Source organism: Arabidopsis lyrata, assembly GCF_000004255.2.
Source record: "Arabidopsis lyrata subsp. lyrata unplaced genomic scaffold ARALYscaffold_4, whole genome shotgun sequence".
Lineage (NCBI taxonomy): Eukaryota > Viridiplantae > Streptophyta > Magnoliopsida > Brassicales > Brassicaceae > Arabidopsis > Arabidopsis lyrata.
In genome coordinates this window covers 11,277,739-11,300,247 of record NW_003302552.1, presented here as the reverse complement: position 1 = coordinate 11,300,247, position 22,509 = coordinate 11,277,739, and the positions used below count along the sequence as shown (strand labels likewise).

The 22,509-nt window shown below is 37.7% G+C and overlaps 6 protein-coding genes and 1 pseudogene across 7 annotated transcripts in view; 5 read left to right on the top strand and 2 right to left on the bottom strand.

Annotated features, from left to right (window-relative positions):
* The first annotated feature begins 561 nt into the window (after positions 1–561).
* Positions 562–4,182, top strand: LOC9315140 (PP2A regulatory subunit TAP46). 2 transcript variants are annotated; one of them, XM_002880850.2, is made up of 11 exons: positions 562–976; positions 1,048–1,086; positions 1,760–1,982; positions 2,077–2,199; positions 2,444–2,530; positions 2,647–2,748; positions 2,848–3,009; positions 3,088–3,123; positions 3,208–3,279; positions 3,371–3,651; positions 3,725–4,182. In XM_002880850.2, exons 3-11 carry the CDS (start codon positions 1,887–1,889, stop codon positions 3,978–3,980), a joined length of 1,215 nt encoding a protein of 404 aa, XP_002880896.1. In that variant the 5' UTR covers positions 562–976; positions 1,048–1,086; positions 1,760–1,886; the 3' UTR covers positions 3,981–4,182. The 2 variants fall into 2 exon arrangements, with proteins under 2 accessions (XP_002880896.1, XP_020885544.1); XM_021029885.1 differs by having other exon boundaries at positions 1,021–1,086.
* Positions 4,183–4,538: 356 nt separating this feature from the next.
* LOC9316963 lies at positions 4,539–5,839 on the bottom strand (annotated as a pseudogene).
* A 160-nt stretch (positions 5,840–5,999) lies between these two features.
* LOC9316962 lies at positions 6,000–7,509 on the top strand. Its single transcript, XM_021029886.1, has 4 exons — positions 6,000–6,306; positions 6,782–6,920; positions 7,006–7,091; positions 7,188–7,509. The coding sequence occupies exons 1-4, from the start codon at positions 6,040–6,042 to the stop codon at positions 7,332–7,334; spliced, it is 639 nt and encodes a 212-aa protein (XP_020885545.1). The 5' UTR covers positions 6,000–6,039; the 3' UTR covers positions 7,335–7,509.
* Positions 7,510–7,962: 453 nt separating this feature from the next.
* LOC9316961 (DNA topoisomerase 2) lies at positions 7,963–11,106 on the bottom strand. Its single transcript, XM_021029884.1, is given in 10 exon segments — positions 7,963–8,442; positions 8,572–8,619; positions 8,713–9,030; positions 9,113–9,178; positions 9,263–9,402; positions 9,543–9,717; positions 9,719–9,814; positions 9,895–9,961; positions 10,047–10,339; positions 10,440–11,106. Coding segments are annotated over 9 exon segments (1,734 nt in total). The 5' UTR covers positions 10,971–11,106; the 3' UTR covers positions 7,963–8,442.
* An 838-nt stretch (positions 11,107–11,944) lies between these two features.
* LOC9316960 (calcium-transporting ATPase 5, plasma membrane-type) lies at positions 11,945–16,477 on the top strand. Its single transcript, XM_021029889.1, is given in 21 exon segments — positions 11,945–11,993; positions 12,073–12,160; positions 12,259–12,396; positions 12,488–12,553; positions 12,640–12,663; positions 12,665–12,739; positions 12,945–13,061; positions 13,133–13,288; positions 13,419–13,448; positions 13,450–13,479; positions 13,801–13,953; positions 14,232–14,348; positions 14,474–14,572; positions 14,729–14,866; positions 14,966–15,069; positions 15,242–15,284; positions 15,460–15,588; positions 15,675–15,776; positions 15,876–15,967; positions 16,055–16,137; positions 16,235–16,477. Coding segments are annotated over 18 exon segments (1,662 nt in total). The 5' UTR covers positions 11,945–11,993; positions 12,073–12,160; the 3' UTR covers positions 16,104–16,137; positions 16,235–16,477.
* Positions 16,478–17,046: 569 nt separating this feature from the next.
* LOC9316959 (PP2A regulatory subunit TAP46) lies at positions 17,047–18,581 on the top strand. The gene is made up of 7 exons (XM_021029018.1): positions 17,047–17,138; positions 17,249–17,371; positions 17,650–17,736; positions 17,836–17,940; positions 18,047–18,208; positions 18,276–18,377; positions 18,477–18,581. Exons 1-7 carry the CDS (start codon positions 17,058–17,060, stop codon positions 18,579–18,581), a joined length of 765 nt encoding a protein of 254 aa, XP_020884677.1. The 5' UTR covers positions 17,047–17,057.
* Positions 18,582–19,510: 929 nt separating this feature from the next.
* The window catches only part of LOC9316958 (PP2A regulatory subunit TAP46), a 4,081-nt gene continuing 1,082 nt past the window's right edge, over positions 19,511–22,509 (top strand). Inside the window, exons 1-4 of the mRNA XM_021029888.1 lie at positions 19,511–19,733; positions 19,845–19,967; positions 20,246–20,332; positions 20,432–20,536. Of these exons, the coding sequence (XP_020885547.1) occupies positions 19,638–19,733; positions 19,845–19,967; positions 20,246–20,332; positions 20,432–20,536 (411 nt within the window). The 5' untranslated portion in view covers positions 19,511–19,637. The remainder of the gene's footprint in view (positions 19,734–19,844; positions 19,968–20,245; positions 20,333–20,431; positions 20,537–22,509) is intronic.

The following is a 22,509-nucleotide window of genomic DNA, read 5'->3' as shown; positions in this document are numbered from 1 at the left end:
TGATTGGAGGGAGTTATTTTTTGAATTAATTGTGTTGAAAAAGAAGAAACTTAAGAGATATTGTATTGTGATTCCGTAAAACGGTTTGGTTACAAATACAGTATTAGTTTTCCTTAAATATAGTTTAGAGATAATTTTGGGAATATTATTGAACTGATAGGATCGTGGAAATATTTTTGAATTTAATGTGGTTTAATTTAAGAAAGTAAATTAATATTGTCATATTAATTAGGCTAATAAAACACGCTAATGAGTTGGTTTTTATTTCCTAAATCTGGTTGTTAATTTTGTCTCACTAATTAATGCCGATTTTGATTTATTGTTGTAACAAGAAATTTCGGAGGTATCTGATTGCTCATAAACTGGGTCAAACTAATAAGGAAGTTTTTTTATTACAATATGCCTAAAATTGCTTATCCAAGATCCGAATAGACTAAAACCGGATCCAAAAGAGTTTATGCAAAAAACCCTGTAAAAATGTATATGTAGATTAATTAGCACGTAGTCGGTGTTTGAATGAACATCGAAAGAGTTGAAGAAGCTGCTTTTTCGATCTTTGACTTGATGATTTTTTACAGAGTCGGTTTGAGGTCTTGTCTACAGATCTAACGGCTTCGGTGCTGTTCGTTTCTCCATTCAGATGGATCATCTGAATGGAGATGAGTTATGATGTTCGTTTATAACAATTTTACAGAGCAGTGAGATGAACCAGTTGGATGATTTTTATCAAACTCATCCAAAAAATGATCATTTTCCGACTGAGTCTGATCGGAGCAGTTGACTGGAGGTGAGAAGAGAAACGAGATCCTTCGCACCGAAGCTGGATCTCTCCGCCGGATCTCTCGCCGGAATCCACTCGTCTTTGATCTTCTCACTCCACTCCACTCCTCTTTGATCTCTCCGCCGGCTGTCTTCTTCTCTCTCGTGCGTGGGTTTAGGTGTTACGATTGAATTAGCTGCGACCATTGTTTGAGAGGTAAGACTCATGGGTTTGATTATTGGATTTGATTTCTCCTTTAGTCATTGAAATCTCGAAGTGGGTTTCAGGTGTTACGGATTGAAATCGCTGCAACCACTGTTTGAGAGGTATGATATATCTCTAATTCATGATTTTGTATTGAGTTTATGTGTACCAATGGAGACGAGTGTTGTGGCTTTGTTTGATTTCGTGTTTCTAATGCTTATAGGCTATTATCGTTTTTGATGTTTGATTTTGTATTGAGTTGATCTGTTTCACCATCTAAAGCTGCCATTGTTTGATGTTTGATCTGTTTCACCATTTAAAGCTGCCATTGTGTGTTTAGTTCTGTGGCTTCTTCGTTAGTGTTTAGTCTTTTTAAGTGTGTCAGTGCACCAAACTAGCTTTAGATGAAACTTACTTTCTTTGGTTTACTGATTACTGGGATTTCAAGTAGACATGAATCTTGAGCTCTAAGCGGCTAATGCACCAACTTAACTTTAGATGAAATTGCTTGGATTTTGGGCCTAACTCTGTCTCTATTGTGGTACTAAAGATCTCTAGTTAGTGCATGAGTGCAGGCTTCTCTTGATATTTGGATGCGCCTGCAAAAAAAAACATAGTTGTTCACTAGAGATCTCTTAAAATTTTCAAAATCTCTAAGATAATGAGAACTTGATCATCTCCTTAAACATATATTATTTCCAATAATCATCTTCACTTGACGCGGCATGATCTCAGCCGTATCTTATCAAGCTCTTCGCAGTTAACAGTTTCATCTAAACTCTGTAAATTCGCCAGATTTCGATTTGGAACCCTAAAAAGTTTCAAAGACTTCACCGATCCACTTCTCGAAGAAACTCGAATCCGTAGACATTTCTGTGATTGTGAATTCTTTTTTCATCGAGAAATTGCTTTCTAGTTTGTGATGGGTGGTCTGTCTATGGAGGAATTGCCTTTATCAGCGTTGTTCGAGCAAGCAAGGAAAATTCATCTCGCGGCTTCAGAGTCTGGTACCGATCAGGTGGAAGCTTCTAACTTTCTTGTATTTCGAATTCGATTAGGGTAAGTTTACTGAATTTGGACATTTCCGGGTATGCTTCTTGTTTGTTTGTTAGGATGTTGTGAAGAAAGGATGTGAGATGTTTCAGAAATGCGAAGACATGATCGGAAAATTGGGCTTGTTCTCTTCTAACGAGACTAAAGAAGATATCAGCACGAACAATCTCAAGTACCTTTTGGTAACTTTCTCTGCAATCTGAGAAAGTTTCTCTTGTTTGTATACTAGTTTTGTTATTAGATTAGCAAAGACGTGATTTATCTCAAAGTGAATAACTTTGGCCGATGGTAAATTGCTTTTTAGTTTTAGCTTGATATAACTACCCTCTTCAAGCTAGACTCTATTTGGAAGATCATAAGTTTGTATGTGTTTGCATTAACACTTCTTTAAAGTGATGAGGGATATATATCTTCTTGTGACTATAGGTGCCTTATTATCTTGCGGAGTTGACGGAGAAAATCATACAGGAGGACCGTATTCAGATTGTCAAGGCCTCATATGCAAAGTTGAAGGTGAGTTTTCTGCTGAGTGTTTGCAGGTTGTTGCATCCATTTGATGCTAGTGCTAATAGGAATATGCATTTGGTTGGATTTCTTTAGATTGATGTATAGTCTTTTATTGTGTCTAGGAGTTCTTTTCGTTCTGTGAGGCAATGGAACTTGTTCCAGATGAGGAGTTGGAGGCTTCTTCACGAAGTTCTGGTGCACCTGCAGATCGAAGGGCTTTGAAGGTAGATTTAGCCTTGTTTCTTTAGTTTATATCCTGACAAGAATGAATTTAAGGTTTTCGGATTTTCAAATCTGTGTTGAGTGATTTCGGTACTTTGTAGATAGCTCGCTTCAAACGTCAAAAGGCTGCAGAGGCAAAGCTTCTTGAAATTAAAGAGAGAAAGGAGCGACGTGGACGTTCCACTAAAGCATCAGCTTTGTCGACTCCGGTTGAATCTGGAGAAGAAGATATTCCAGATGATGACAGCGAAGAAGAGAGAGAGGTTTGTCCTACTTTTTGTTTGGCTGCTTTCTCTAATTCGATTTTCTTCTAAACCTAATATTATGGCTTTTTTCTACAGGCCTGGCTCTCCTCAATTAACTTGGCTATTTGTAAGGTTAGTCTAAAAATCATTTCATTAGAATCCTATGATTTTTCACAAGTTGAGGAGGCTTTATCTTATGATTGAACTTCGCTACAGGCTATTGATCTGTTGGAAATGCTAAAGAGAGAAGAGGAAATGCTCTCTGCAATAAAGGAAAGACAGTTGAAGGTAGCTTACCGTGGTCTTAGTTTACTTACATGCAAACAAAACTATTTGATAAACATAGAAACGAAGATAATTGTGATGATATTTTGATCAGGATGGAGAGGATGGGTTCTCTCGGGATGCTCTTGATGATCGTACAAAGAAAGCTGAAACCTGGCACAGAGACGCTGCTGCAAGGATACAGTACTCTAAACCGGCACAACCAATCACTTGTGCCACATTTGCACAAGATGTGTTAGAAGGAAGAGCTTCTGTATCACAAGGTCACGACCACAAGAACCAACCTCTTATATTCGGTCCAGCAAGCATCGTGGGTGGACCGCTCTCTACCGAGAGAGAGAGGATGATAGCTCAGGTTTTCCAACCAAGTCACAGGTAAACAAAAAATCATTCTCATCACAATTCTTTTGAGATTTTTTAGAATGGTGATTAAACTTGGATTTTGTAGGATGCCAACAATGTGCATAGAGGATGCTGGGTTAACAGAGATGAACATAATGAATGATTGGCAAGAGCAGACGAAAAAAGCCATTGAAGAAGCAACGACCTCATGGTACAATGATAAACCTCTGAGAAGAAAAGAAGAAGACGAGGAAGATGATGATGAAGACGAAGAAGCTGTAATGAAAGCTAGAGCTTTCGATGACTGGAAGGACGATAATCCTCGTGGTGCAGGTAACAAGAAACTCACACCTTGTGGCTGAGACTGAGACAGAGAGACACATATTTAACACTTTCTCCCTTGTTTCTTATTTCCAAAACCTCCTCTTTCACTTTTGATGTCTGTAATGTAATATCATCTTTCTACTCTTAAGCCTTAAGACTGTTACAGATTTACAGCATAAAATTAACTACTAGTAGATTCACTTTCATTTTGGTATATTTCTTTGAAATATTATTTTTAAATAAGCCGACTATAGATGCAACGTATATATCTAGTAAAATATTAACGTGTGACCTGTATCTGAGACCATCTTTTTTGTCCTCTTTCAATCACAGCACCATTTATGGAATCAAACAACAAAAGAAAAACGAGAAAAAAGAGACAATACAACACACATTTTGCTTGTGAATGATTTAACTTCCAAAGTACAATGAACAACATCACTAACATGTAAACCAGGATGTAAACCAGGATTCAACCTATATATACCCTAGTTTCCTCCTGGAAACAACACTTTTTGTGACTTTAAAAATAAAGAAATTGACAATAACAGAAAAAAAATGGATCAGATTTGATCCAAAAAACGAATACCAAGAAGAAAAAAAGATGTCAATGATCAAATTTTGATGCAGATTCAAACAATATGAATTTGGAGATGTACACAGATGATAACTTTTACCCTTGAATACATTGAAACCCTTCACAAATCCAAAGCCAGATTCCAAATAAAACAGCACAGATGCAGAAATCAAACATCAACACAACCCAAACATGTTTCTTCCATATCTGTTTCGCCTTTTGTCTATGATGATGATCACTCAACAAACCATTTCTCAGTTCCTTGCGTAAGACTCCATTGTTACCATTCCCACATACATCAACATTCTTCTCTGATATCTCCTTGATCGAACCAACCTCACACGAATCTTGTCCTTTTGCTTCATTATGCAATCTCTTCTTCTTCTTCTTCTTCAACGCCTTCAATGGCTTCCCCAAAAGTGGCATCAACGCAGCTCTTCTTCCTTTAGATGAGTCAATACTCGGATTCCGACTCTCTCTCTCGCTACGCTCCTTGGTGATCCAACCAAATCCATGTCCAATTCCAAATCAACATCAACAACACCAACAATCTCCGCGAAAACTGGATCAAGCTTTGATTGAAGACAATGCGAAACAGGATTAATCAACGTTTCAACATCAGATCCACCGTCTCTAATCAGATCTTCAATAGCTGATCTCAGACGATTCAAAACCCAGAATGATTCAGGTTTCTCCATACTTTCATCCAAAATCGCGAAATAAACAAACGAATCATCATCGATTGCGAATGTGTACGTCTTCTTGTGAACTGTATGAGAGAACATTGAATGATGTGGAGGCGTGTTCTCGATACATCGTAAAGCTACAGCTTCGATTCCTGGCTCTTCCTTGGAAACGAACTCAGCGAGAACTACGGTTCCTTTCGCAATGCAAGTGTAAGACAATAAACTTGGATTTGAAATCATCCTTCTGTATACAAATTTCAATGGAGATTCGAAGCAAAATTCAAAGAGAAACAAAAACAGAGATCATTAGGTTTTGCATTCGGATTCTCTCGTAATAGCAACAAAGATAAAAATGCTGCGATCTCGATCGGATCAGAGAAGGAGATAGATTATCTCTTTCCTTGGCCCAATCCAGAATGGAGATTTTGATTTCTCTCTCTCTCTAGGGTTTGCGGAATTTTCTAGGGAAAATAACAGAAATGGAGAGGAGAAGGAGGAGGAGATCCATTATTGGAGAAGACGAAACGAAAAAGACCCAATATAATATTTTTACCGACTCACTTTTCCTGAAACCACCATTGTAAGTTTTCATATTTACAATAATACCCCCACATTAATCCGTGATTCGAGTAAGTCACACGTGCTAGGGTTACGCCACGTAGCAGATTACATCGCAACAAAAATTGGAAGGGAGCGTGAATCAGGTTTAATTGCAATAAAATAAACTATAGGACATTTGTTTGTTAATTGTAAACCACAGGGACCTAATCCGGATATATTTTTTAAAACCAACCTCTGTCTTTGAACAACGTCACTGTTTGGACCCGATTAAAGATGGATCAACCCGACCCAAAAAATGGCTCTGGTCTGATTCTCTCCGTCACTGAACCGATGCGGTCGTTTCTCGCCATCGCGTCCGGTGATCTTCGTCTCTCCGAGGAACTCAGAGGAATTGCTTCCGATCTTAGCTCGAAGAACAGCGTTTCCTACAAATTGCTCCGCGCTATATGGACCGGATCCGATCCGTTGACGAGACCCGGTTTATTGGGACTTTTCTCCGGCTGCGATTTCGTCTTCACCAGTCCCAAACCAAGAGAAAAGGTACACGAACCGCGATTCACATTAAATCCTCATTCAATTTACAATCTTTCTATGGATTTTCGTATCCTTACTCGTGTTTATTTGTTGTGAGCTCTTGGATTCTCTATTGTAGATTAGATTCTGTTCATGCTCCGTGATTTGCTGTAAATTGAATGAGATTATATTAGATGATACTGATCGTGCCCGAAGAATCCAGCAACAAAAGTTATTGTCTTTTGGTAATTTAGAGGAATTCATGCAAGATTTCTTCTAATCCTGTAATCTCAAAAGTGATCACATTTGTGTTTCGTGGTTTTGTTTGATTCAAATTTGCAGAATTCTATTTGGTTGATTGGGATATTTGAGCTTTATCGAAGAAAGGATGCTTCTTGTTTCCTTGTTTGAAGTTTTTTCCCAACTATGTTTAAGCCTTTTCGCGTTTGGCCATTTCAATGTGAGTTTATGTTTTAATTTGATCTGATTTCTCTCTTGGTAGAGCGAAGAACTGAAAATGAGATTACTGAAGCTGAAAGAAATAGCAGAGAGGAAGGAGTATGCTGAGCTTGTTAAAGATATAACACCCAAGAAACAAGTCGAAGAGCCTTTCTCCTCTTACAAAGACCAGCTCGGTTTTGGTAAGCATTTTCGTTCGGTTCCCGGATTACAGTTTTACACACAGGTCACTGAAGGTTTTTGTTCTCTTTCACTCTCATTTTATAGGTTTACACGTGGGTCTTACCATGTTCACTGGATATTTGGTTGGATACGCTTCTTTCAGAGCTTTATTCAACCGCAACCCCGCTCTGGTATGCTTTGTGTATCTCTCATTTAAGAAACCCACTACCGTTAAGGGGACTTTTAAATCATTGCTGTTTCGGATTTGTTTCGTTTTCTCCTTTCAGAGTGCTGCTGGTGGGATTCTTGGACTAGTTTTGGCGATGCTTGTGGAAACACTTCTGTTTATAATCAAAACGTCGAAAGATGATCAGATCCAGAGCTCTAAATCGTTTACTCCGTCGTTCACTCCCACTACTAAGAAGAATCAATAGAACTTGGTTTGCGTTCCCTTCCTACTGAGAAACGAAAGAGATTTGTAGAGAATTTAGCTTGGAGACGTATGTGATATGATCATACTAGCCTGATTTGAGAAATTTTTGTACTCATATGAGAAGAAACACAGAATTTAAGTTTTGTTTAAATAAAATTGGACTTGTGTTATATTTCCTTTCCCTTACATAAACCGAAAGGCCAATAAAACTAGAATAGTCTGGATGTTCTGTGACCTCTAAAAGAATGGTTTGTGTCAATTCATCTTCGTGAGGCCTCTTTATTCGTGTTAATCTATTAGAAGTCACTTCAATTTGAACCTTGTTCTCCATACATGGACTTAAGGTAATTATCGAATCAGTGTGGTTATTGAATTTTGATTTAAGATGTTACGAAGTTAGCCAACCTAAGATAGATAATAAACCCATTTTTGTGGTTATACATACATACATTACATACGTTAACGAATCATAGAAATAATCCCCAAATTACTTTTAAAGCTAACTGACTTGAAAAAATATGACCAAAATTAGATTGTGCGCCATCATACACAATCTCGCTTATTTATGCTAAAACCAAAAGATCCATATGATTAATGAGACCAACTGTGACCAACCAAAGAGAAGAAAATGATTAATGAAACTAAATGCATAATCAATAGAGAAAACAGAGTTTTGTGCCAATCCTTAGAGAAAATAAGTCTTTCATCAGAATAATAACACCAAACTCTAAAGAAGACGAGAGGGAGAAACTAAAGTCTGAAATTAAGTTGAATCATTATCAACAACCGAGTTAGTTCTCTCTAACTCTACTCATCATCTTCATCGTCTTCAATGTCATCAAACTCAGACTCATTCCCAGATTCACTCTCCGAATCACTCCACCACACATACCCCCTATTCGCAAAAACATCTCCAGATTTCTCTGACGATGAGTTTCCAGCTGCATTCTCGCTGCTCTCCTCTTCCTTATTAGCCAACCTGCTCATCACTGAACTACTCTTCTTGTTAAACGGAGACGATCTCAGCTTCCTCACTTTCTTCTCCGGGGACACTACCACGTCGTCATCATCGTCATCCAGAGAAATTTCTTTCGCTGTTTCAGTTGTTTCTGTTGACACAGAAAAAGAAAAGGCTAAACTTCAGGACAGGCATTACATGCAAGCAGTTCTGTTTGATCAATGTTTCTTTGTCAAAAATGTGATTGTTATTAACAGCTTACTGTTATATTAGATCAAACCTAGAAAAACAAAACACAATGAAAAACAATTTGAGCGTAATCAAGTTCCTGCGATAAGAGGAAAAGATGTATCAATGACAAAATGTGGTAATTTCCTAATGTGAAGCGTTATAAATAAGGCTTAGCATTGTGCATCCTTACCTCTAGTTCTTTGAGCCAGAGGGATTCCGGTGTGGCGTTTTTCAAGTCTTCAACTGCATCCATCATTTGATCTCTCTGTGCCCTTACCTCTTGTACTGTATCTGTAATCAAAACAGAAAATTGCAATAGGTAATTATAGTATGAGCTTTTTTCAGCTGCATTAGTTGCTCCAGCAACTGCTGCTTCGACAGGCTTGGCATTTTCCAGGATTTCTGTGAACCATTTTTCTCTCAACTTCTGATCATCAGCTTTCTCTAGTTTCAGCAGCTCAAGTTCCAGATTCTTCAGCATAATTTCCTGATTCTTCAGCATAGTTTCCTGTACACATCACAACACAGTTAATGTTAGATCATTGCCTTAATAAGTAAAACCTCAAAAAAAAAAACTGAACTTTTCTAACCTTTTTCTTCTCATAGTATTCAAGCGTGAGGTCATCAACCATCGATGGAAAAATATGAGTGCCAGGCTGAATGGGAAAACAGGGACATCAGAACATGCATATATAATAAGCAAAGCACAGATATTTTAAAGATAACTCAATCCATCATACCTCAGATTCCTTCCCTCCGGCTTTCTCTGCATCCATTAACTCCTCTACTTCAACCGTCTCTGTTTTGGCTCCATCGCTTATCTTCAGTTCTTCGTTCTGCACCCAAGTTTTCCATGAAAACAAGAAATGCTCCACTAAGCCTGATTTTGCCACACAAAAAAAAACAGTATATAGAAAAGAAATCATTAAGCACTCTTCTAGAAAGCAGTTACAACACTAATATAAAAAGATGGATCAAGCAAACTGAAAGTTCAAATTTCTTTAGATCAACACACCATACCTTTCTTAAGGATAGCTTTTGAAAGTTCACATTTCGACCCGAAACTGCTCTCTGGAAGAGTCAGTCTTTCTTTTGTTTGAGAATCAAACGCAGGATTGTCAATCAGAGCATTGACAAAGACCCACAGATGGTTCTTCACATTATCAGTCTTGACATTAGGGTATTTCTTCTTTTTGGTTCACATTAAGCACAATGTACTTTGTGACCTGGTTGGTCACATAATCAACATGCGTACCACCCTTAATTGTCGCAATGGAGTTGACAAAGCTAACCTGTTAGTAGCCAAAAACGAGTTTACTCATTCATCATGAAGAACAAAAGGTAATAATAGCCAGCCATTATATATATATACCTGTTGAAACTGTCCATCACTTAAGCTCACACAAACCTCCCATCTATCATTAACTTTCTCATTCATCCTACTCACACAAAAACTCAAAAAGATCAAAATCTATTCCAAGACACCAAAATTGTTATAACTCAATAACGAATCATAGAACAAACCTTGGGAGAGGCTCAGTCCTTGATTTACTGGCGGCACTTAAGTAGAGATCAACATAATCACTGAATGACTTAATTGGTACTCGTTTTTCATTCAGCTCAACTTTGACAGTCTGTCCCAAACAGCCAGCAATATCAAACACTCGCTTACTCATTAGAGCAACCACATCGTTCTCCAATTCAGTCATGTTAAACTTCTTCAAATCAGGCTTGAATGTAACCTTCGTCCAATTCTCACTCTTATTGCACTTGGTTATAAATAGTTTAGACTTGTTCCCCATATTGTTTTCAAAGACCTAAAACATCACCAGTAATGTCAATCAAAATTCCTCAAATTACTCTAATCAATCGAAATCTAAAACTCAACACAGAAAGCAAATAAAACGATTCCAATACCCGCTTATACTTCTTGAGTGATCTCTTCCCATCTGCAATCTCTATAATGAATTCAGTAGAGAAGATGTTTGTAAGCGTAGCACCAAATCCGTTTCTTCCACCAGTAGTATTCTTAACATTATAATCGTAATTCCTACTCAACCAAGGACCAAAAAAAATCCCAGGCACATAAACACCTTCTTCAAGAGGAACTCCATCACCACTGTTACACACACTAATCTGATTCTTCTCAACATCGATCACAACTTTGACAGAATCCATAGACGGATCTCTCCGTTTATTATCAGCAGCATTCACAAGGATCTCATCAAAGATCTTATACAATCCAGGAACATAAGTAACAGAACGACAAACCATCTCTTCCTTCTCATAAACCCAAAGCGTTTGGGTATGTTTCTCAATCGATCCTATATAAGAATCAGGACAAAGTAGGATATGCTCAACTGTATTCCCAGCGGAAGCTAGCGATGATGCCGGAGCCTTCGCAACATTGGCGTTGTCGATGTTTTGCAACGGGAGCTTCGAAGCCATGTTTAAGAGGAACGACGAGAGTTTCTTAGAGATGGATCTAGAAATTAGGGTTTTTTTTTGGGGAAGAAGAAGAAGAAGAAGAGCGCAGAGAAAGTTTTCGGCTTCTTCGTTCCCTTAACGAAACGGTTAAAGAACTTCTGATCCATCTAGGTCAGTCCGAGGGTCTAATCTTTTCTGACTACGACGCCGTTTTTAGACGAAACTTATCTATGGGCCCATTAATCATATAGTCTCGGCCCAAACGAAAATAAATGTCAACTCAAATTTTTTGTCGATTTTACAAGTAAAAATAAAAATCATTAATCTTGGATTTGAATCCTAGTACCAAGACCTTTGATACTATAATCAAACTCAAAACTCATTAATCTCATTCAGAGGTATAATTTACAGTCGTTCAATCATATACATTATTGGATCAAGTTGTATAGAAAGCTAACCAAATCTATGATGCATTATTTACAGAAGGAGAAGTTGAAATGGCTTAAAGGCTTATCGGTGAAAGAATATAGAGAGATTTGGGTTTTTTTTTCCACGCTAGCTACGTCCAAATCTAATAGCCTTATCTAACTGTGAGTGGTGTCTGTAAAGAGGACGTTCATTGTAAGGTCTCGGGTTATATATATAATCAATGATCAACCACTATGTAAATCTTTTGAGTTTGGGACCTCTACCAAATTCCCACAACATAAATTTTATGGTACTGATTCACATCATTCTCAACTTTTCTTTTTCACCCATACAAACGCATGACTCAATTCAGAACTCGAGAAGTACCAAATACTTTTAAAATTTAAATAGTTAATACAATTTACCTCAAGCACTAATCACTATGTATCTTTATATATAATATTGTACTTTGTGACCTGGTTGGTCACATAATCAACATGCGTACCACCCTTAATTGTGGCAATGGAGTTCAATTCTTTTTGAACAGTTACTTCAGTTTGTTTCTCGTCTTATCATTTTCTTCATTTCATCAGCTTTGCAAAGACAACGAAGAAAATGAGGAAAGACAAAGTTTTGGTACTCTACTTTTAGATTCCAATTTTTTCAATGTCATTAGAGCATCAACAAGTGATTAACTTCCGTAAATTATTTTCAGGTGCAATCACTCTCTGCATTTGGAAGAATGGGATCTGTTACAACTATATATATTGTGTCATCAAACTGGAATTTTAACTTCGAATCAGGCAATTGTCTCCTTTTATATGCAATCAGCTCTTTCCTGCTTCCTCTTATTCTTCTTCTTGTGTACCCACTTTTTAAGCATTTATTTTCTGCTAAGCAGATGTCGGTGGTTGATGTCTGGGCTGGAGGAATAAGAATGCAAGATATGGATACTGTTTCACAGTTGCCCACGCTTCTTAAAGAACTAATCATAGAAGGCATTGCCCAAAACACAAATGGCAGTGTTGTTTTTGAAACGGTAATTGTTTCATGGATCACACTGTTGACTTGGCTAGATTTATCATGATTTTAATATGAATTCGTCTTGGTATGTTCGTAATTAATTATAGGGAGTCACTGAACCAGAGGTTTATGGATCACCAACAGAACAAGCCATTCTTAACTTGGGGAATAAGGTTTTGTTTCTTTCTAATCTTGCATTACTACTTGCTATAGTGATTAAGTTTATAAATAATGACACTTAGTTACTCGTATTTTGTAGTTGGGAATGAAATTTGATGATGCTAGCTAGGTCAGCATCATTAGCCCGTCATACTATACCATTCAACCCAACAAAGAAATATGGAGGCGTGGCACTACAGGTAACATAACCTTGTCTATAATGTTATTGAGAAGATATATAGGTGCACACACATATATGTTATATCTGTTTTCACTTGACACAGATATTCCGGTGCAGCTTTGTTAGAACTCCGCAATTGTTTGACTGTTAATCTGCCTGCATATTTTATGCTATTTTTGATTCTTATATAGTTTTTTATTTCACTTCTTATCATTCATTTCTAGCTGGGTACACACGCTCATGTTCATTGGAAAGGATCTGCAAAAACTATTCTGAGTTCATGCGAAGGGTATATGGATGGGGCCAACAACTCCAGAGCCATTGATGAACAGAAACGAAAGGTTTGTTTATAAACGTAGATGACTAATTCAAAAATACACTATTATTTCTTGTTCGGTTTTCTATATAAGAGTCCATTCTCTCTTTAGTTTTTTGAGGAACAATAGAAAATATGTGTAAGGAAGGACTGCGTTGTGCAGCACTTGCTTATCAACCCTGTGAACTGGGAAGAATTTCAACCATTAAGGAACCTCGAAACCTTGTTTTGTTGGCTATTATTGGTATAAAGGTACATTTCCAGCTCTCATTCTAAAACTTAAGTTTGTATCAATAAGAATTGGTACTTGATTCCATTTTCTTCGAAGCCAATGAATTATTTTCATTATCATTACTTATCCAACGTTTTGAATAACATGCAGGATCCTTGCCGGCCAGGCACAAGGGATGCCGATCCAATTGTGCAATTCCGCAAGTGTTAAGGTGCCATGGTTATTTTTTTGTGATTATGCTACAGCCTGTATTACTATTTTTCCTCATGTATGAGCATGTCACTTGAAGTTTTTGAACTTTTATTAGTAGAGAGAAATTTTCTACTCGTTCTAAATTTTTGTTATCTGTAACTGAATTTGGTGTAGTAATATTTTCTGATTTGCTAAACCGACTATTAGGCACTTTATCATATGCAATGACACCTTTAATATTTTTTGCAGAAGACAATACATTTAAATGATTTTTTTTTATTTTCTTTGGGTCAACCCCTTTTATTGATCTACTTTCTAAGTGGAATATGTTGCCTTTCAGGTTTGCATGGTGACGGCGGATGACGTTTTGACGGCACAAGCAATAGCAATTGAATGTGGGATACTGACGGATGCATGCCGTAATATATGGACAGGAGCCCAATTTCGTGAACTTTCCGATCTAGAAAAAGAGCAGATCGCCGGAGACATCTTAGTATGAATCCATTCTTCTATATTTATGGTTTAATGTATATATTCATCTGTGCACATCATGAGACATCGATGAGTGGAGTCATGGGATAAGATGGAATTCAGTATCAGTTGTCACACTGTGACACCTTGCTGAGTGAAGTTGTTGTATACCTATTATGTTGATGGGAACTAACCATGCTGGTCAGATTACTATTTTGACAAATTTTGTCTAGGTCTATATTAGCCGACTGGTTCAAGAACTGGATTGAGCCTAAAACTAATAAACTACTCTATGTGAAGGTTCTTGCTCAATCTTCTCCCAGCGAAAACCTTCTGCTTGTCCAAGCACTGAAGAAAAGAGGGCATATCGTTGCAGCCACTGGGATGGGAATACATGATCCAAATACACTACGCGAGGTCCGTAGTTATCATATTAAAACTCTAAAAATTCATCGCACTCTTTCAAAGAGAATATAAATTGTAAACATAGAAAGTCATATCCATCATCACTACAACCTATGATTCATGTTTTCCTTGCACAGGCTGATGTTAGCCTTGCAATGGGAGTTGGAGGGACCGCAGCAGCAAAAGAGAATTCCGATATCATTATACTAGATGATAATTTTGCTACGATTGTCAAGGTTGGTTTATTATATGCATGGTTGAAATGACGAACTTGGGCAGTAGGGGATTATAGAATGCATACAAAAATGATGAGCAAACGTTGACTTTTTGGCAGTGAAATTTCGTTGAAATCATTTTAATAAGATACTTGAGGCTTTGTTTGGATAATGCAGTGTATCATATGGTCTCGATCTCTATACACCAATGTACAGAGATCTATCCTATTCCGGCTGACTGTCAGTGTATCAGCATTGGCTATCTGTGTGGTTGAGGTTGTAATATATGATGCCTTTCCACTTAACGCCATGCAGGTTCAAAAATGTTATCCCTTTGTTACTTCATCATCTTGTAATCCAGCATTTCCACAATTGGAAACCTTTTCCCTAACTTTTTGCTTTTCCTCGATGCAGCTATTATTGCTTAATCTTATTATCGACATCTTAGGAGCATTAGCGCTGGCATACAGACCAAGAGCTGATGACCACCTAATGCGAAAGCCACCGGTTGGTATAAGGTACAAAATCTGTATAGGATCAAGGATAATATTTGATTAATAAGTCAGTATATGGTTGTCTTAGAAAGAGACATTACTGTTGATTTTGCAAGAAACAGTTGGTTTTGCAGTTCTACGTGAATATAACCAAACTGATCATACAATATACCTTTTTCCGGGGTTTTTTCCAGAGACCCTCTTATAACAAGACGATGTGGTCCAAGTTGATAATTCAGGTATGTCGGGTAAAATCCTTGATTTAATGTCCTATAAAATAATTAACTCCTTCATAGTTTCCAGGGAGCAAATGCAATTCCTTGGTCACAACTAATTAATTATATAGATTAGAGACAAAAACACTGACTTGGAAACCACTAAATAATGCTTCTGTCATGAAATACCTTCCTCCAGGTATTTTACATTGTGTTGTCGCTGGTAATCATAAATTCTGAGAAGCTACTGAAGCTGAAGCATGGTCATACGGGCAATGCCGAAAAAGTGCTGAACACATTCATATTCAATTCCTTTGTCTTCTGCCTGGTAATGTCTGATTTTTTCCCACTCTTTTAATTAGCGTTCATCTGCGAATATGTTGATCATCTCTCTGTCTTCAAACTCCAACGCAGGTTTGTAATGAGTTTGAAATCCAAAGTGTAGACCAAACCTTCAAAGAAATCCTTAGAGAGAATATGTTTCTCGTCACAATAACCTCAACTATCATATCTCAAGTAAGTCCTCTGTACGAGTGATCCCGACATTTATCTTGTATTTCTTTTCTTATGTATCCCTAAACAATATACACTTTCTTTTTGTTCCTTCTATATCAGATAATCGTGATCGAGTTTGCCAGCATTTTCATTTCTTCCGTCAGGCTAGACTTGAAAAAATGGGTGACGACAAGTCTTTTGGGATTGCTCAGGTTCTGCTCATAAAGATACTCAACTACTTCATATAATTTTTTACTCTTCACATTTTTCTCAATAGATAAACTCCTTTTTTTTTTCAGCCAAGTCGCCACTCGCTTCCCTTACCCAACCAACCAATATTACCCGTAACTGAGATTTGTCTTGCCATATAGGCACAAGTACCGTAAGAACCTTTTACTCCGTAATCTCCTAATGAATCACACATAAATATCTTATAGATTTGACAAGTGGTTTCTCTGAACTTACCATTCTCATTTCAGGTCAACTTTTGAAGCATCCCTCTAGCTTTGGACGCTTCAGAGGATGTTTTTCTCTGTGTGGCTGTGCGTGAGAGATTAAATAATGGGTATATATAATATCACAATACAGTTAATTCTGTCAATTCATTTCCTCTCCAAGCTATGTAGAGTTGAAATGCGTGAGAGTCAAACATTTAAGTTCTGTATTCATTTCCCTTTCAAGCTATGTAGACTGAAATGGGTGAGAGTCATATAGTAAGTTGTGTTCAATCAATTCACCTCTTCATTTTTTTTTTTTTTGTGTGTCTAATTTGAGTTGCCTTCTGTATCAGAATCTACCATTCCTCCTAGGTTTACCGCAATACCTAGGTCGATCGAATGAAGAGCACTACGATAATTCTAACTGGTTATACAGCGAGTGCGATATTAATTTACTCATACTTGTACACATGCTATAATCAACAAAATTTCATCACCATTCAATTAACAAAAAAACACAATCCATGGCGGGTTTACTCTGCACCCACCCGCACCTGATATTTGACTAGATTTTTTTTTTACAACTGAGTCGGTTTTGAGGTTGTGTATAGATCTAACGGCTAATAAATTTTGAGTTATCTACTTTACCTGACGCGGCATGATCTCAGCCGTCCCTTATAAAGCTCTTCGCAGTTAACATTTTCTTCCTCTCCTATACTCTCGTGGTAAATTCGTCAGATTTCGATTTGGAAGCCTAAACAATTTCAAAAGACTTGACCGATCCTCTTCTCGAAGAAACTCAATTCTTGTGGATTCGATTTCATTGAGGAATTTTGAATTGTTGCCTGTGATAGGTGGTTTGGCTATGGAGGAAATGCCTTTATCGGCGCTATTCGAGCAAGCTAGGAAAATTCATCTCGCTGCTTCAGAGTCCGGTGTTGATCAGGTGAAATTTTTGTATTCGAATTCGATTAGGGTGTTTATCTGAAATGGTTATTTCGGATCCGAATCGCAAGTTTTTACTAAACTGGATATTTCCGCGATTTGGTTTTTAAGGATGTTGTGAAGAAAGGATGTGAGATGTTTCAGAAGTGCGAAGACATGATCGGGAAGCTGGCGCTGTTTTCGTCTAACGAGACTAAAGAAGATATTAGCACCAACAATCTCAAATATCTTTTGGTATGCAATTCAGTCTCTGTTGTTTGAATTTTTTACTAGTATGTTTGTATTATACTTTTGTTATTAGTTTGGTGTGAAAGATCAGAAAGTGAAAAACTTTAGCTTCTCCTGATGCTTCTAGTTTTAGCTACTGAAATTTCAAATCTAGAGTCTGAAATTCTGATTGTGCCCTCTTCAATTGGACTTACCAGTGACTTTGTGTGGAGATCAGAAGATTGTGTGGGTTTTGGGTTGAAATTTCATTAAAGTGACGAGGGATATATTTTCTTGTGATATAGGTACCTTATTACCTTGCGGAGTTGACAGAGAAAATCATACAGGACGACCGGATTCTGACTGTCAAAGCCTCGTATCCAAAGTTGAAGGTAATTTTTCTGCCGAGCTTTGATGCTAGTGCTAGTGGGAATGAGCATTTGGTTGGATTTTTTTCAGACTGATGTATATAGTCTTGTTATTGTGTTTAGGAGTTCTTTTCGTTCTGTGAGGCAATGGAACTTGTTCCGGATGAGGAGTTGGCGGCTTCTTCACGAGGAGGTTCTGGTGCACCTTCTGATCGAAGGGCTCAGAAGGTAGATTCAGCCCTGTTTCTTTTGTTTATATTCTGACGAGAATGAAGTTTAAGGTTTTCGGATTTTGAAATCTGTGTTGTGTGTTCATGATTTCGGTACTTTGTAGATAGCTCGGTTCAAACGTCAAAAGGCTGCAGAGGCAAAGCTTCTTGAAATTAAAGAGAGAAAGGAGCGACGTGGACGTTCCACTAAAGCATCAGCTTTGTCGACTCCGGTTGAATCTGGAGAAGAAGATATTCCAGATGATGACAGCGAAGAAGAGAGAGAGGTTTGTCCTACTTTTTGTTTGGCTGCGAATATGTTGATCATCTCTCTGTCTTCAAACTCCAACGCAGGTTTGTAATGAGTTTGAAATCCAAAGTGTAGACCAAACCTTCAAAGAAATCCTTAGAGAGAATATGTTTCTCGTCACAATAACCTCAACTATCATATCTCAAGTAAGTCCTCTGTACGAGTGATCACGACATTTATCTTGTATTTCTTTTCTTATGTATCCCTAAACCATATACACTTTCTTTTTGTTCCTTCTATATCAGATAATCGTGATCGAGTTTGCCAGCATTTTCATTTCTTCCGTCAGGCTAGACTTGAAAAAATGGGTGACGACAAGTCTTTTGGGATTGCTCAGGTTCTGCTCATAAAGATACTCAACTACCTCATATAATTTTTTACTCTTCACATTTTTCTCAATAGATAAACTCCTTTTTTTTTCAGCCAAGTCGCCACTCGCTTCCCTTACCCAACCAACCAATATTACCCGTAACTGAGATTTGTCTTGCCATATAGGCACAAGTACCGTAAGAACCTTTTACTCCGTAATCTCCTAATGAATCACACATAAATATCTTATAGATTTGACAAGTGGTTTCTCTGAACTTACCATTCTCATTTCAGGTCAACTTTTGAAGCATCCCTCTAGCTTTGGACGCTTCAGAGGATGTTGTTCTCTGCGTGGGTGTGCGTGAGAGATTAAATAATGGGTATATATAATATCACAGTACAGTTAATTCAGTCAATTCATTTCCTCTCCAAGCTATGTAGAGTTGAAATGCGTGAGAGTCAAACATTTAAGTTCTGTATTCATTTCCCTTTCAAGCTATGTAGACTGAAATGGGTGAGAGTCATATAGTAAGTTGTGTTCAATCAATTCACCTCTTCATTTTTTTTTTTGTGTGTCTAATTTGAGTTGCCTTCTGTATCAGAATCTACCATTCCTCCTAGGTTTACCGCAATACCTAGGTCGATCGAATGAAGAGCACTACGATAATTCTAACTGGTTATACAGCGAGTGCGATATTAATTTACTCATACTTGTACACATGCTATAATCAACAAAATTTCATCACCATTCAATTAACAAAAAACACAATCCATGGCGGGTTTACTCTGCACCCACCCGCACCTGATCTTTGACTAGATTTTTTTTTACAACTGAGTCGGTTTTGAGGTTGTGTATAGATCTAACGGCTAATAAATTTTGAGTTATCTACTTTACCTGACGCGGCATGATCTCAGCCGTCCCTTATAAAGCTCTTCGCAGTTAACATTTTCTCCCTCTCCTATACTCTCGTGGTAAATTTGTCAGATTTCGATTTGGAACCCTAAACAATTTCAAAAGACTTGACCGATCCTCTTCTCGAAGAAACTCGATTCTTGTGGATTCGATTTCATTGAGGAATTTTGAATTGTTGCCTGTGATGGGTGGTTTGGCTATGGAGGAAATGCCTTTATCGGCGCTATTCGAGCAAGCTAGGAAAATTCATCTCGCTGCTTCAGAGTCCGGTGTTGATCAGGTGAAATTTTTGTATTCGAATTCGATTAGGGTGTTTATCTGAAATGGTTATTTCGGATTCGAATCGCAAGTTTTTACTAAACTGGATATTTCCGCGATTTGGTTTTGTTAGGATGTTGTGAAGAAAGGATGTGAGATGTTTCAGAAGTGCGAAGACATGATCGGGAAGCTGGCGCTGTTTTCGTCTAACGAGACTAAAGAAGATATTAGCACCAACAATCTCAAATATCTTTTGGTATGCAATTCAGTCTTTGTTGTTTGTATTTTTTACTAGTACGTTTGTATTATACTTTTGTTATTAGTTTGGTGTGAAAGATCAGAAAGTGAAAAACTTTAGCTTCTCCTGATGCTTCTAGTTTTAGCTACTGAAATTTCAAATATGGAGTCTGAAATTCTGATTGTGCCTCTTCAATTGGACTTACCAGTGACTTTGTGTGGAGATCAGAAGATTGTGTGGGTTTTTGGTTGAAATTTCATTAAAGTGACGAGGGATATATTTTCTTGTGATTATAGGTACCTTATTACCTTGCGGAGTTGACAGAGAAAATCATACAGGACGACCGGATTCCGATTGTCAAAGCCTCGTATGCAAAGTTGAAGGTAATTTTTCTGCTGAGCTTTGATGCTAGTGCTAGTGGGAATGAGCATTTGGTTGGATTTTCTTCAGACTGATGTATATAGTCTTGTTATTATGTTTAGGAGTTCTTTTCGTTCTGTGAGGCAATGGAACTTGTTCCGGATGAGGAGTTGGAGGCTTCTTCACGAGGAGGTTCTGGTGCACCTGCTGATCGAAGGGCTCTGAAGGTAGATTCAGCCCTGTTTCTTTTGTCTATATTCTGACGAGAATGAAGTTTAAGGTTTTTGGATTTTGAAATCTGTGTTGTGTGTTCATGATTTCGGTACTTTGTAGATAGCTCGGTTCAAACGTCAAAAGGCTGTAGAGGCAAAGCTTCTTGAAATTAAAGAGAGAAAGGAGTGACGTGGACGTTCCACTAAAGCATCAGCTTTGTCGACTCCGTTTGAATCTGGAGAAGAAGATATTCCAGATGATGACAGCGAAGAAGAGAGAGAGGTTTGTCCTACTTTTTGTTTGGCTGCGAATATGTTGATCATCTCTCTGTCTTCAAACTCCAACGCAGGTTTGTAATGAGTTTGAAATCCAAAGTGTAGACCAAACCTTCAAAGAAATCCTTAGAGAGAATATGTTTCTCGTCACAATAACCTCAACTATCATATCTCAAGTAAGTCCTCTGTACGAGTGATCACGACATTTATCTTGTATTTCTTTTCTTATGTATCCCTAAGCCATATACACTTTCTTTTTGTTCCTTCTATATCAGATAATCGTGATCGAGTTTGCCAGCATTTTCATTTCTTCCGTCAGGCTAGACTTGAAAAAATGGGTGACGACAAGTCTTTTGGGATTGCTCAGGTTCTGCTCATAAAGATATTCAACTACTTCATATAATTTTTTACTCTTCACATTTTTCTCAATAGATAAACTCCTTTTTTTTTCAGCCTAGTCGCCACTCGCTTCCCTTACCCAACCAACCAATATTACCCGTAACTGAGATTTGTCTTGCCATATAGGCACAAGTACCGTAAGAACCTTTTACTCCGTAATCCTAATGAATCACACATAAATATCTTATAGATTTGACTAGTGGTTTCTCTGAACTTACCATTCTCATTTCAGGTCAACTTTTGAAGCATCCCTCTAGCTTTGGACGCTTCAGAGGATGTTGTTCTCTGCGTGGGTGTGCGTGAGAGATTAAATAATGGGTATATATATAATATCACAGTACAGTTAATTCAGTTAATTCATTTCCTCTCCAAGCTATGTAGAGTTGAAATGCGTGAGAGTCAAACATTTAAGTTCTGTATTCATTTCCCTTTCAAGCTATGTAGACTGAAATGGGTGAGAGTCATATAGTATGTTGTGTTCAATCAATTCACCTCTTCATTTTTTTTTTGTGTGTCTAATTTGAGTTGCCTTCTGTATCAGAATCTACCATTCCTCCTAGGTTTACCGCAATACCTAGGTCGATCGAATGAAGAGCACTACGATAATTCTAACTGGTTATACAGCGAGTGCGATATTAATTTACTCATACTTGTACACATGCTATAATCCACAAAATTTCATCACCATTCCATTAACAAAAAACACAATCCATGGCGGGTTTACTCTGCACCCACCCGCACCTGATCTTTGACTGGATTTTTTTTTACAACGGAGTCGGTTTTGAGGTTGTGTATAGATCTAACGGCTAATAAATTTCGAGTTATCTACTTTACCTGATGCGGCATGATCTCAGCCGTCCCTTATAAAGCTCTTCGCAGTTAACATTTTCTTCCTCTCCTATACTCTCGTGGTAAATTCGTTAGATTTCGATTTGGAAGCCTAAACAATTTCAAAAGACTTGACCGATCCTCTTCTCGAAAAAACTCGATTCTTGTGGATTCGATTTCATTGAGGAATTTTGAATTGTTGCCTGTGATGGGTGGTTTGGCTATGGAGGAAATGCCTTTATCGGCGCTATTCGATCAAGCTAGGAAACTTCATCTCGCTCCTTCAGAGTCCGGTGTTGATCAGGTGAAATTTTTGTATTCGAATTCGATTAGGGTGTTTATCTGAAATGGTTATTTTGGATCCGAATCGCAAGTTTTTACTAAACTGGATATTTCCGCGATTTGGTTTTGTTAGGATGTTGTGAAGAAAGGATGTGAGATGTTTCAGAAGTGCGAAGACATGATCGGGAAGCTGGCGCTGTTTT

Bases quoted from the DNA above. Each gene is read 5' to 3' on its own strand.
- LOC9315140 (XM_002880850.2), top strand. From the start codon at position 1,887: ATGGGTGGTCTGTCTATGGAGGAATTGCCTTTATCAGCGTTGTTCGAG. The intron at 3,124-3,207 runs GTTAGTCTAAAA...ACTTCGCTACAG, and splicing joins TTAACTTGGCTATTTGTAAG to GCTATTGATCTGTTGGAAAT. The intron at 3,280-3,370 runs GTAGCTTACCGT...TATTTTGATCAG, and splicing joins TAAAGGAAAGACAGTTGAAG to GATGGAGAGGATGGGTTCTC.
- LOC9316962 (XM_021029886.1), top strand. From the start codon at position 6,040: ATGGATCAACCCGACCCAAAAAATGGCTCTGGTCTGATTCTCTCCGTC. The intron at 6,307-6,781 runs GTACACGAACCG...CTCTCTTGGTAG, and splicing joins GTCCCAAACCAAGAGAAAAG to AGCGAAGAACTGAAAATGAG. The intron at 6,921-7,005 runs GTAAGCATTTTC...CTCATTTTATAG, and splicing joins CAAAGACCAGCTCGGTTTTG to GTTTACACGTGGGTCTTACC.
- LOC9316959 (XM_021029018.1), top strand. From the start codon at position 17,058: ATGGAGGAAATGCCTTTATCGGCGCTATTCGAGCAAGCTAGGAAAATT. The intron at 17,372-17,649 runs GTATGCAATTCA...CTTGTGATATAG, and splicing joins ACAATCTCAAATATCTTTTG to GTACCTTATTACCTTGCGGA. The intron at 17,737-17,835 runs GTAATTTTTCTG...TATTGTGTTTAG, and splicing joins CCTCGTATCCAAAGTTGAAG to GAGTTCTTTTCGTTCTGTGA.